Below are 14,090 nucleotides of genomic sequence, written 5' to 3'. Positions count from 1 at the left end.
TAGAGGATATAGTGAGGCCCTTATTGAGAATTCTCTTAATAAAACTAAACAGATAAACAGACAATCCCTTTTTACACATAAAGGCAAAGTAAAAAGCAACTCAGTAGCATTGGTGTCCACCTTCAGCCCTATTTCTAGAGATATGCGTGATATTGTGAACAAATACTGGTACATTTTAAAGTCAGATCCTAAGATCGGAGGTGTGTTCCAGGAACCACCCAAATACTTCTACAAACGGCAACCTAACTTAAGGGACCAGTTAGTTAAAACAGATTTTCCCAAAAAATTTACCCATTTTATGGCTAATATTCCAAATGGCAATTTTCCATGTTTGTCTTGTACCCAATGTCATGGCATGATTAAAGAGAAATTTTATTTACAACCAAGTACAGGTAGGAGTATCGCTGTTAGAGGCCGGATTACCTGTAATTCTGATTTTGTTGTTTACTTGCTTAAATGTCCTTGCAACCTTTACTATGTTGGAAAAACAAGAAGACGTTTTAAAAATCGAATTTCGGAGCACAAATGTTCTATAAGAAGAAATGACGAGAAGTCTTCAGTTGCAAGGCACTTTAATAAGTTAGGACATGATATTTCTGGCTTAAAATACATGGGTATAGAGCAGGTCTTGAGACCACCAAGAGGCGGCGACAGAGACAGGCTCTTGCTACAAAGGGAATGCTTCTATATTCATTTTCTGGATTGTCTAGAGCCTAGAGGCCTCAATGAAGAAAATGTTTTGACCTGTTTCATTTGATTATTTCATTTCATTCGATTGTTTACTATTTTCATTTATCATTCTTTATAATTGAAAGATGGCTTATATGGGTCATGAGTGTTTATGTTTAGAGTTTAAGATGTAGGCCTACTCTGTATAAAATATATATAACTATATATAGATATATCTCTTTGTGATTTACTGTTTCTTTTTTATTTTTATTTACATGCTTCTTTTTGATTTACATAATTCTGAAAAGGTTGTGCTTGTAAGTGGTATTTTGTACTTTTTTGCAGATCTCTTGTGGGAATGTGTTGTCACTTCCTATGTTGTCACTTCCTGTTTGACTTGTATTTACTAGGGTCACTTACCCTTCATGCTTCATGCAAGCCATTCTGAAGAAGGTGTGTTCACACCGAAACATCATGATTACAGGCTGCCAATAAATTTGGAAAAACCTGGAGTGCGTGCCTGGACATTGTTTCCCTATTTTTTATGTATGATATTAGAGGTTACAGCACCCAGTGTCAAGTCTAGTGAGGTGAGCGCGTTCTACTACTTTTTTTAAAAAACAACTAAAAAGCTTCAAAAATATAACTAAAACGTTGGCAAAGAAACACCAAAGTAAAGTAGCATACAATTGGCAGACATTTGATCCCAACAGACTGGTGCTTGGTCCAAGTAAAATGGTAGCATTAAATGTGATGGACAGAGGCTGTGAGATAGCGGAGACTCTTCAGGTACCAAGTGACACCAAGGTGTTAAATGTTAGATGGGCCAAACACCATGGAAATATGTATCGTCCAGGTTTAGTTGTTTGTCTTAAAGTTCTTAGTGAGGTTCCAGTTTTTCACAAAATCCACCGTGTTGTTCTTAAAGATGAGAGGTTACTGTTGTTTACATTTGCACTACAAACCGTGTCTCTGGATGACCATTTTTATGCATTTAAAGTTGTGTGTACTACAGATGGACCTCATGTAGTTGATGTCAAAGAGCTTTTGTTTTACAAAGCATTCGATATACAGATGTCATACAGTGATGACGATTCAAGCTCATTTATTGTTCCATACTGTTTCCTGTGATTTAAAAAAGGAAAAGAGAAAATCACTAAGCTCTTGAACTATTGCACTGGGGATGAACACTATTCGTTTTCTTTTATTTCTTTGGGGTCAACAGATGCTGCTGTCACTTTATAGAGGCCAAAATGTAATTGATCGATTACTCTCCCCATGAAGCCTTAATTGAAGTCATGGTGATTTCTTTTTGTTGCATTCCTGAGCCAATAATTTGATGACTGGCTTGAATTATTGGCTCAGGAATGCGACAAACAAACAAATCTCCATGAATTCAAGGATTCATGGGGTGTGTAATTGATAGATTTCTTTTTTTGGGTGAGCTATCCCTTTTTAAAAGGGTGTACAGATGCTGCTGTCACTTTACAGAGGCCAAAATGTAATTGATCGATTACTCTCCCCATGAAGCCTTAATTGAAGTCATGGTGATTTCTTTTTGTTGCATTCCTGAGCCAATAATTTGATGACTGGCTTGAATTATTGGCTCAGGAATGCGACAAACAAAAAAATCTCCATGAATTCAAGGATTCATGGGGTGTGTAATTGATAGATTTCTTTTTTTGGGTGAGCTATCCCTTTTTAAAAGGGTGCAGATGCTGCTGTCACTTTACAGAGGCCAAAATGTAATTGTCTTTTATTTATGACCTTTTTTCTATCGATTACTCTCCCCATGAAGCCTTGAAGTCATGGTAATTTTTGTATATAATGGAGTTGTTTGCAGAGGGGCTCACTGAATCTAACAATCACGTAGACATATACCAAGTGTGATTAGCAAGAGAGGAATGTTTGTGACAAGTGTAATGTAAAAAGATCACATTAGATTAGGAAGGATCCACACTAAGCAAGTTCTTCCTCAGACGCATTTTTTTTTTTTTTTTTTTACTATGTTACATTACATTGGGCGTATAGAAACAAAGATCATTTCAAAGTACAAACATATACAGTACCTGTGTGACATTTTGGATGAGGCTAGGCTCCATGTTAATAAGCAACTTGGGGTGAACAAATCTCCAACACACCCATGTCTGGTTTCTTTAACTGAAACGCCTCCTTGTCGACTTCAGTGTTTTAAGTCATCATAGACCTTTAAGTCCAAGGTACTAGGAATTTCAAATTTCTTGGCAACTGAAGACAAAGATTGCACAAGCTTATTGATAAATCTTATTTTATTAATGACCTTTTTTTCTATCGATCGCCCCTTGAAGTCATGATTCTTGTTCACACGCTGTTGTAAAACTGTTTGCATCCCAAAGGATATGCCTGTTGCAAATAAAAGTGCATTGTTAAATACTGATTTCTGCTTTGACCCCGTTTATTTTAAATGTATTATTCCAGAGTAAATTATTATTTAATTCTATATTGAGTGAAATATGATATTCTATATTGAGTGAAATCTATTCTATATTGAGTGAACTACAACTCCATATTGAGGGAATTACAACTCTATATTGATTAAAATACCACTCTATATTGAGTGAAATATGATATTCTATATTGAGTGAAATCTATTCTATATTGAGTGAACTACAACTCCATATTGAGGGAATTACAACTCTATATTGATTAAAATACCACTATATTGAGTGAAATATAACTTTAAATATCTCTACATTGAGTGAAATATAACTTAAAATATCTCTATATTGAGTGAAATATAACTCTATTGAGTGAAATATAACTCTATATTGATTAAAATACCACTCTATATTGAGTGAAATATAACTTAAAATATCTCTATTGAGTGAAAAATAACTCTATAGATTAAAATAACACTCCATATTGAGGGAATTATAACTCTATATTGAGGCAATTACTACTCTTACACAGAGTCAAATACAACTCTATTGATGGGATCACAACTCTACGGAGTAAAATACAACTCTGTGTTGAGTGAAATGATGTTAGAGTTGTTTTTACTTTATGCTAAATGGAGCAAATTGGTATTTTGTAGAGTTAAATGTTAACACTAAATGGAGTAGAAATAACTCTGAAGATTTAACTCTGTGACAAGAGTCATTTTGACTCTATTTAGATTTACTTTTTGGGAGTAAAATTTTACTCAATTTGAGTAAATTTTACTCTGCGAATTTTCCTGTGTACAAGGTCTTATTAACACTTTGAGTGCCAACAACGCTATATGTCGTTAGTTCATGCCGACCGCTGAGTGCCAGCGACGACAAATAGCGTTTTTTTGTCATTTCTTTTTTATTAGCGATTTGAATTCATATTTCATCAATCTAGTCTCACGTTAGTGCTGCAAACTCTCTCTGAGCTCCATTGGGAAAATACCGCCCCCTATCGTCTCTCCCTGTTGTACTGCACCCCATTGGATTAGACTGATTGAAACACATGGGGGGGGAATCCAGTTTCCTCATTTTACTTCTCCAGCAAGCCATCCGAGAGGATCCAAGTCATTGCCGAGCCGCAAAACAGCGTGGAATACATATTTCCAGTACCCAGCGCTGAATCAATAATCCATATTTGGAATGGCGATCAGGAATTGGAATAATCTTTTTGGAGAACATCTGATCTGAGGTAAGGAATCTATTTTACCAGTCTTAGGATAATCAGACCTTTTTTTACAGAGATATCAGCGTGTGCCATATGTGTGTGTGTGTGTGCTGATCAGGAAATGAGAGAATCGTTTTTTCAGCCCGCTTATATAGCGTGCATAAGTACACATATACTATCGATAATCTAGCGTTTATTTGAAAACGATTCATAAATAGGCCGAAAAATGACAATGTTTTTTGTGTATTAAAGAATATTCCAGTAAAGGGCGTTTATCACAGAATCTTTATATTTTCCTGAAACTTTCAAGAAAACGAGGGTTTTTCAAAATGGTATAAAACGGAAATGAAGCGATTAAAAAACAATCCGTTTCGACAATGTTGACTGCAAACAAGTCATTGATAAGCGACGGCCAGATTAGACACATAGCCATAATTTAAGACATAGTTTATGCGTTCACAAATATGAGAGCGCTATCATTGAAGTGGGTGGTGGCATTCAACGGGGGTAAGGTGCACCGCATGGCTGGTAATCAAAGTGTTAACTATGGCGATTGTGGCTGCAAATTTCAAGAGGGAGGGTTCTTTTCACAGCTGAACTGCAGAAAAAGGTACAATGTACATATTTAACATTTTCTCAGTGTTGGGACAACCCGTCGTTTTGTAAAAACAATGCAAAACACAGGAAAAGGCCATTTTCACAATAGGTCCCCTTTAATAACTATATGTCATCCACTTAATCCACACAATCATGGCCCCTGAAATAATCAATAGATTTAGGTTTTGAGTTACTTAATTCCAAGGATAAGTCAGAGGTCTGAATGGGGAGTAGTGCAATTTTGGTATTAACTCCACACTGCGCACACTTATTTCAAGTTTGAATCGGGCCCACTCTGAAAGCACACAACTGTTGAGCTAGCTCATTATTCTTATATAAAGACAGCCTATTGTCACAAGCTGAGAGGAAGTTGAAAGACAATGAATGAGCTGCAGAGCCGTCCTTGGTTGGAGATGTTGAAGGCCAGTTTGTCTTCAGTTACAATAAAAGTCCCATTTCTGCAACAGAGGAGGAGATCATAGTGAGGTGAGAGTAACATCAGATCATAGTGAGGTGACAGTAACATCAGATCATAATGAGGTGACAGTAACATCAGATCATAGTGAGGTGACAGTAACATCAGATCATTGCATGGGTAAGGCTAAGAGAATAATCAAAGACTCCAGCCACCCAAACAACTGCCTCTTTGAACTGCTGCGGTCAGGCAAGCGACACCGGAGTCTCATGGCAAGCACAGAGAGACTCAGAAGAAGCTTCTATCCCCAGGCCATCAGGATGCTAAATGACAATAACACTATGTAACAAACCATCAAATACACTCACAGCACACACATCCACACGCACACACTCACTTTAAACAAACAACTCACTGCAGCACCCACTTTACCCACTTTAGACACTTAACACATTTTATATTTATTGGTAAAGTACTGTATATTGTATTGTAACTCAGTTACTTCTACTCTGCATTGTATATTGTATATATGTATATTGAACACTTTTGTCTACGTACTTGACTTCTATTTTATACTTAATATACTTATTTTATACTTATCTATTTTTATCTAGCACAATCTCTGGCAGAAAACAGAAAGAAGCATTTTATATAAAAGTATTCTGTATTTTTGTATGACAACTAATAAAGAAACTTGAACTTGAAACTTGAACTAATGAGGTGACAGTAACATCAGATCATAGTGAGGTGACAGTAACATTAGATCATAGTGAGGTGACAGTAACATCAGATCATAATGAGGTGACAGTAACATCAGATCATAGTGAGGTGACAGTAACATTAGATCATAGTGAGGTGACAGTAACATCAGATAATAGTGAGGTGACAGTAACATTAGATCATAGTGAGGTGACAGTAACAACAGACCATAATGAGGACCATCTATCTGGCCTGTGTGTGTGTGTGTGTGTGTGTGTGTGTGTGTGTGTGTGTGTGTGTGTGTGTGTGTGTGTGTGTGTGTGTGTGTGTGTGTGTGTGTGTGTGTGTGTGTGTGTGTGTGTGTGTGTGTGTGTGTGTGTGTGTGTGTGCGTGCCTCCACCCACATCTGTCTTGACCTCAGTGGAGGCTGGCATCAGAGCATGGGTCTCCTCCACGATGCTGCTCGGGAAGTGGCCGAGACGAGCCTCCTGCCCGCCATAATACGAGTCTTGAACCTGGAGAGACACAACAACTTTAAAGTCCAACAGATCTTACAGTCTACCTTTCTTCCCAGTCAATCACAGTAAGTGCAATGGATTATCTTTACCAAATATTGTCATCAGATGTCTGTAATTTTCATTACATGTAATCTTTTACTCCCCAATACTGCATACAGACATGAGCATTGAAAGCTCGAACTTTACGTAAAAGTACTCTATGCAGTTTAGGGAGAGATTCAGAGAAGAAAAAAATCTATGGCATATTTTCATAATTTAATAAACAAACTGTCCCTAAATGATGTGTATAATAGCCTAAATATGTTTTGTACAATTAATTACAAATTATTTAGCTACATTAACATGATATATACACTAAAATGATAAGCTACACTAAAATGATAACTACACTAAAATGATAACTACATTAAAATGATAAGCTACATTAAAATAAGACACTTGTAAATTAAAACCTAATATAAAACTAACAACTCCTATTCTGAAATTAAACAGAAACTAAACTGAAATTGACATCAGAATTGAAAAAAGAGGAGAACAAATAAATTACTGAAAATCCTAAAACTATAGATGACTCACGCTGCCCGCCCAGAACAGGTTGCCTTTGTCTTTCAACATGGCGTAGACATAGACAACCTGTCCCTGTCTGATGGGGATGAAGCGGCAGTCTCCTGGGTAATAGTCCTCCAGTGCCCGTGCTATAAGGATAGGGTCTGGACAAAAATAAATAATTAGAATGTGTTGTCATTAACCTCTTAACCTGCGCCCCCAAAAGTGGCCATATTCGTTTTCGGTTTTGAGGACTGCATACCTTTTTTGCAAACCAAAATACTATACTTTATACTTATGGCACATGCATGAGCCTGGTCTCTTTGGAAAGATAACATTCTGAAGTTTATGATACAATAAAGAAACTTAAAGAGTTGTAAAAAAAAACTTGTTACTCAAGTTTGGGCATGTGGGCCCTTGCATGTTAAGAAAACTACCCTATCTTAATCATGAGTTCTCATTCAACTAGCCTGGTTTAATTATGTGTTGTTATTCAACTAGCCTGGTTTAATTATGTGTTATTATTCGACTATAGTTTAATTATGTGTTCTCATTCAACTAGCCTGGTTTAATTATGTGATATTATTCAACTAGCTTGGTTTAATTATGTGTTCTCATTCAAGCCTGGTTTAATTATGTGTTATTATTCAACTAGCCTGGTTTAATTATGTATTATTATTCAACTAGCCTGGTTTAATTATGTGTTCTAATCTAACTAGTCTGGTTTAATTATGTGTTATTATTCAATTAGCCTATATTAAATTACGTGTTCTCATTCAACTAGTTTGGTTAAATTTTTTTATTTATTATTCAACTAGCCTGGTTAAATAAGAATGTGTTCTTCTTAAGGCCTCTGCATGCTACAGAATCTTCAAAGCAACTTCAACACAACATCAGCGCGATTTCAGCGCGGTTGTTTTAGAGGGTCTTGTAGACTGTGTTGCGAGGATGTTGCGTACCTGTCTCCAAAATCTAACCTAAACAACCGTTGCGTTGATATTGCGTAGCAGTGATTGGTTGGTTAGCGAATGGGGGCGGGGCTGTCATAGAATAATATTGGTCCCGCAGAGAATACCATCCGCCATTGTTGTAGCCAGCCAGCTAGCGTTGAACTTGATGCTATTCAATGCTCTATCATACCCAACTAACGTTAATGCCATTCAGAATTTATTAACATAGCTACAACAACACACAGTAACGTTAATATAATTACATGCATCATTGTTTACAATGAACGGACGGTGGGGCAGTTCGAAAGGACTGGACACGGACAAGTTGTTAAACAGCAATCAATTAATTTAATATAACAGGTAGTTCGAGCTGCATTTTCGTGCCTACAACCACAGCCACAGTCCCCCAGGGCTCGGTCCTAGGACCCCTTCTCTTCTCCCTCTACACTAAATCACTGGGTAACATTATCACGTCTCATGGCTTCTCATATCATTGTTATGCCGATGATACTCAACTCTTCCTCTCCTTCCCTCCCTCAGATATCCACGTCTCTGAGCGGATCTCGGCCTGTCTGTCCGACATCTCCGCCTGGATGACGACCAACCACCTCAAACTGAACCTAAGCAAAACAGAATTGCTCCACCTGCCGGCCAAATCCTCCCCCCTGACCGACCTCTCCATCACAGTCGAGAATGCAGCTGTGACCGCGTCGCCGACCGCCAAGAACCTTGGTGTTGTCCTCGACGACCAGCTGAACTTCTCTGCTCACATCGCAGCGACAACCAGAACCTGCAGATTCCTCCTGAGCAACGTCAGAAGGATACGCCCCTTCCTGACAAAAGAAGCCACCCAACTCCTCGTCCAATCAACAGTCATCTCCCGCCTCGACTACTGCAACGCACTGCTAGCTGGCCTCCCGGCCACTGCCACCAAGCCTCTTCAACTCATTCAAAACGCAGCGGCCCGCCTGATCTCAAACCTACCGAAGTCGGCCCATGTCACCCCACTTCTTAGGGACCTGCACTGGCTCCCCATTGCTGCACGTATCCGCTTCAAGGCCCTCGACCTAGCATACCGTGCGGCAAAGGGAACCGCTCCCGCCTACCTCCGGTCAATGGTCTCTAACTACACACCCTCAAGACCCCTACGCTCTGCATCTTCTGGCCGCCTCAGATCTACTCCTATCCAAGCTCCCGGAGGGTCATCAAAGAGAAGCCGCCTATTCTCAGTCCTTGCCCCACAATGGTGGAATGAACTACCCATCCCAGTTAGGACAGCCGAATCCCGTCCAATCTTTCGCCGTCGACTAAAGACTCACTTCTTCAACCATTATCTGAAATGATGAAAAAAAAAAAAAAAAAAAAATCTAACCCCGACTAACCTTAATGTCATGCACTTGTCCTAATAAACTAACCTACACTGTAACACGCAACACTTTGATGAACATTGTTACTCAGCTGATAGAGTTATACCCTTCTTGCTGTCTTGTCGCACAGAACTTGTAAGTCGCTTTGGATAAAAGCGTCAGCTAAATGACTAAATGTATATATCCAGCTTTGACGAGCTCTCTCTCCTCCTGCCGATTAAATTCAGCAGCTCTTCCTCGACCTCGAGTGCCTGTAGCTGCCAGCTAACGTTAAAACTAACCTAAAGTTACACAAGCAGAATACATCACAAATACTTCCGGTCGGGGGATTTCAAAATAAAAGAGCGACGTCTAAAAGCACCGGAAATACATTTATTTTGTACATTATCTAACGTTAACACGAACCTAAACTAACTTTAGTTAAACTAACTTTGCGCGTCGATGTTGCAGAAGCATAAAGGCAGAGTGTCTAAAACACCGTTGCTTTGTTGATGTTGTGGTGTAGTTGCTTTGAAGTTGCTGTAGCATGTAGAGGCCTTTAGTCAACCAGCCTGGTGTTCTTAGTCAACTAGCCTGGTTAAATAAGAATGTGTTCTCAGTTATATTTCATATTGGCTACCGCTTTCTGCTTTGCCTATGGGATGTCCTCGTGCGCCTATTGTGCATCAACTGAAACTTCTCACATGCACCTTCCATCTGCCCGACCACGCCCACCTCTGGCCAGTACTTAGCCCAGGTGTGGTGATCAACTCCCCCTTCCTCATTGTTTCAACGAAACGTTGTGCTCACAGGCCTTCGGCAGTTTTGCAACAGAAATTTAGTTAGTTAGTTAGGTAAGAGATGTAAGGATATTCCACTGAAGTCCTTTTTCAGGACTTCCCCGGCGCGTTCGGAAAAGGAAGTGCTTGGGTACCGCTGCTCGTTATGGAGTTTTCCTAGCAGACCGGCAATTCCTCATCGGGGGACTGCTGGTATGCTATGGCGCGGTCGGTGGAAGGCTTTCGAGCCCTGGCGTGTGTCATTTGGACGTGTTTTGTGGAGAGCCGTCCAGAAGAGCTTGGCGCCTTCATTCAAGGAAAAAGAGCTGCGTGACCAGCGGCAGGTGTTCATCAACAGCCCCAGGTGTGTGCGTGCTTGTATAACCCTGTGGTGTGTGTCCTGTCTCTCTCTCGAATGAACCCCCCCCTGTCATTTCCTGCTGTGTCTTCTTAGCCATTACATTCTGCTGGCTTGGTGCTCTGTTTTTCCTTGTGACCGCTGACCGTACTTCTTAAGTAGCAAGTAGCGACGGCCTGGGTTTTTTCCCCCGTGTTATGTTGTGTATTGAGCGTGTGGTGTGGTACCCATTCTCCAATCTGTTAAGTTAAGAATGGAAAAGTAATTTTCAATTGGTTGGTCAATCATTGATGTGGGACCTCGGCCACTGGATTGTGTCACATCTCACGTGGCGGACTTCGCCGACTCCCCTTGAACGTGGGGTGCCGGGCCAATACGGTGGGGGGTAGTGGGCCTATTTCTGCCCCCCTAAAGCCTGACGTGTAGGTAGTTGGAATTCAGTGCTTCCGGGTTCCGGGTGTTTGTCAACACTGCCGTTGGGAACCGGGCATGCCCCCAGATCTGTCGGAACAGCATGAAACTGCGTTTTCTATGCGTACAGATGGGGAAGAGGGTTTTTTGAAATAGGTTTCCCTCTTTCCAGGCAGACAATCGAGCTATGCTCTTACTAAGGTATTGGTCAGCCTGTAGGTCCCTGTAACCCCTGGGGGGCTCTGTGAGAGGGCTCGTCTGGTTAGACGCAGACAGGGACCCCCAAGGGAGGGTAACGGGGCAGGCCTGTGGTCACAGGGGGGGGGGCCCACCAGTGGGTGGGCCAGTGGAATGCTGCTCTCGGGCGGTCAGTCCCTCTAGCGCCCCTGTGACTTATGGCCAAAACGCACACCCCCTGTCTATTTTACGGGGGCAGCTGCGTTAGGGGACACAGGACTCATCCTGGCCGCGCCGGGCGGGGTCGGTCTTAACCTAGTGTCCACCAGGTGTCAGCCATGCTCTGCTGTACTGGTCACCTGTAGGCCCCAGCATTCCAGGAGGCTCACTGGCGGCTGCCTCGGCAGGCCTGGCTCAGAGCTTCCGGTGTGGGAATGGGTGGGGCAGGCTTGCCGTCACATGGGGGGTCCACCCGGGGGGTGGGCCGCGGCGGAGCTGTTTCGGACAGCTGGCCCCCGTGGCACCCTCTGTGACTCGTCGGTCAAGCACGTGCACACTCCCTCTCTCTGCGCTCGGCTCGATAGGTAGCGCAGTGGCCCTGGAGGGGGGGGGGGGGGGTAGGACGCTGTCATACATCCGGGAGAGGGCCTTGGTCCTCATCTGAACCTTTGGGGGGGGTTCTGTCTCGTGGCCGTGGCCGTGGCCGGGGGCCCTGAAGAGGTGCGGCCCTTGGAGCTGGAACCCCTTCTGCATCCCGCTGCCGGGCGGCTGGCGGGGTACATGGTGAGGTAGACAGCGGTTTTCCGCATGATCTACTCACCTTGTGCGTTTTTTGGGGTAACTGCGCCCCACTACGCATGGTCGTTAGGAGGGGCGAGGGGGCCGGGACCCCACCCCATGTTTTTCTGATGGTCGTGAAGGGGACCTCGGGGGGTGCATTTGTCGGGGCTACGCGCCCTGCTTCTCCCGTTGTCCCATAGGCGAAGCAGAAAGCGGTAGCCAATATGAAATATAACGGAGGTCCGATATCCGATATCCGATATGATATTGGCGTAGCTTTCTGCTTTGTAAGCAGCCCTGAGAACCCTTGACTGTGTTTCATTGAAATTCAGACTCGGAAGGGGGAGTTGATCACCACACCTGGGATAAGTACTGGCCAGAGGTGGGCGTGGTCGGGCAGATGGAAGGTGCATGTGAGAAGTTTCAGTTGACGCACAATAGGCGCACGAGGACATCCCCATAGGCGAAGCAGAAAGCTACGCCAATATCATATAACTAGGGTTATCGGATAACCTCCGTTATCTTGCCTGGATAATACGACTATGTTCTGCCTGGTCAGGTTAGAATGTTTTGTGAGTCTGCTAGCCTGGTTAAATATATTCATTGTCAACTATCCTGGTTAAATATGTTCTTTTTCAACTAGCCTGGTTAAATATGTTCTTTGTGAACTAGCCTGGTTAAATATGTTATTTGTCAACTAGCCTGGTTAAATAAGGTTCTTTGTCAATAGCCTGACTGAATAAGAATGTTTCATTTGTCTCATGTCACCTGGTTATACAAGGGTTAATACAATAAGATCATATTATTATGATGATGATTATTATTGTTGTTGTTATTATAATTATAATTATTATAACTAGTGTTATTATGATTATTATCATCACTACTATAGTTATACCGCTGGCCAGTATGGCTTACGACCATAGTGTTGTATAACTATCACTGTACATAATAATACTATAACACTGTACATACATACATCATTATTAGTTAGTTGTACTCATTTATATATACAGTACTCCAGTTGAATCACTTTACCATTACATTTGCACTCTGGTTAGATGCCAACTTCTTTACGTTGTACTGTAATTATGCTGTATGGTGACAATACATTTTAATCTAATCTAATCTTATTCATGTCATATTATTGTTACTTACAGCTGCATTCAGCATCAGCGCATAGTTTCATGTTGGCTAGTTTAGGCATCTGTCGTCCAGCGTCTGAAAACGACAGCAACAACCCACATGCCAGCAGAAAGAATCCCAGACTGCAGGACATAACTGGATCCACAGTGATGTGAAGAGAAGAGAAGAGAATATTCACGCTGGTCCTTCACTTTGTGTGTGTGTTTGCTGTCTGCTGTCTTATAAGAAGGAAGGGTAGTGGTGACAACAAGTCACTTTTCTTCTACCCCCCCACTCCCCCTCTCTCTCTCTCTCTCTCTCTCTCTCTCTCTCTCTCTCTCTCTCTCTCTCTCTCTCTCTCGCTCTCTCTCTCTCTCTCTCTCTCTCTCTCTCTCTCTCTCTCTCTCTCTCTCTCTCTCTCTCTCTCTCTCTCTCTCTCTCTCTCTCTCTCTCTCTCTCTCTCTCTGACACACACACATACACACACGCACACACAAACACACGCACACACACACACGCACACACACACACACACACACACACACACACACACACACACACACACACACACACACACACACACACACCACACACACACACACACACAAACACATACACACAAACACACACAGCTCCTTTCAGTTTTCACAGGTAAACAGGAAAGAGGACTGAGGAGGAGGGGTAATGGGGCACATTAGACAGACTGCTGCTTGTGTGTCTCCCCCCCCCCCCCCCCCCCATTACCCTTGCCCTCTCACCCCATACAACCACTAGTATTGGCAAAATCCTTAAACAGTAATGTACCGATCACAAAACTGTCAATAATTGTATAATAACTTCTGTTCAGAACCCACAAACCCAGTTCCTCCTCCTCCTCCTCCTCCTCCTCCTCCTCCTCCTCCTCCTCCTCCTCCTCCTCCTCCTCCTCTCTCCTGCCCTCCTCTGCTGGTATCTGACAACCTTTTATGGCCGACCCTAGTCCTGCCTGGTCTGCCGATGACACAGCCTCCTAAGAGTGAATCTAGTCTTACGTAGCACCAGTCTAGTGCCAATGGGAATGGAGTTTAGGGGGTGGCTTAGTCTACCA

General features: G+C 42.2%; 1 protein-coding gene across 1 annotated transcript; it reads right to left on the bottom strand.

The window, feature by feature from the left end:
- Nucleotides 1–2,679: 2,679 nt before the first annotated feature.
- mia (MIA SH3 domain containing) lies at nucleotides 2,680–13,277 on the bottom strand. Its single transcript, XM_084319888.1, has 4 exons — nucleotides 13,037–13,277; nucleotides 7,108–7,241; nucleotides 6,418–6,528; nucleotides 2,680–5,357 (listed from the first exon to the last, which is right to left on the bottom strand). The coding sequence occupies exons 1-4, from the start codon at nucleotides 13,155–13,157 to the stop codon at nucleotides 5,334–5,336; spliced, it is 390 nt and encodes a 129-aa protein (XP_084176014.1). The 5' UTR covers nucleotides 13,158–13,277; the 3' UTR covers nucleotides 2,680–5,333.
- Between the last annotated feature and the right edge of the window lie 813 nt (nucleotides 13,278–14,090).

This window comes from Notolepis coatsorum, assembly GCF_963971535.1.
Source record: "Notolepis coatsorum genome assembly, chromosome: 8".
Lineage (NCBI taxonomy): Eukaryota > Metazoa > Chordata > Actinopteri > Aulopiformes > Paralepididae > Notolepis > Notolepis coatsorum.
The sequence above is the reverse complement of the archived record's forward strand: the minus strand, read 5'-3'. Positions and strand labels throughout refer to the sequence as shown.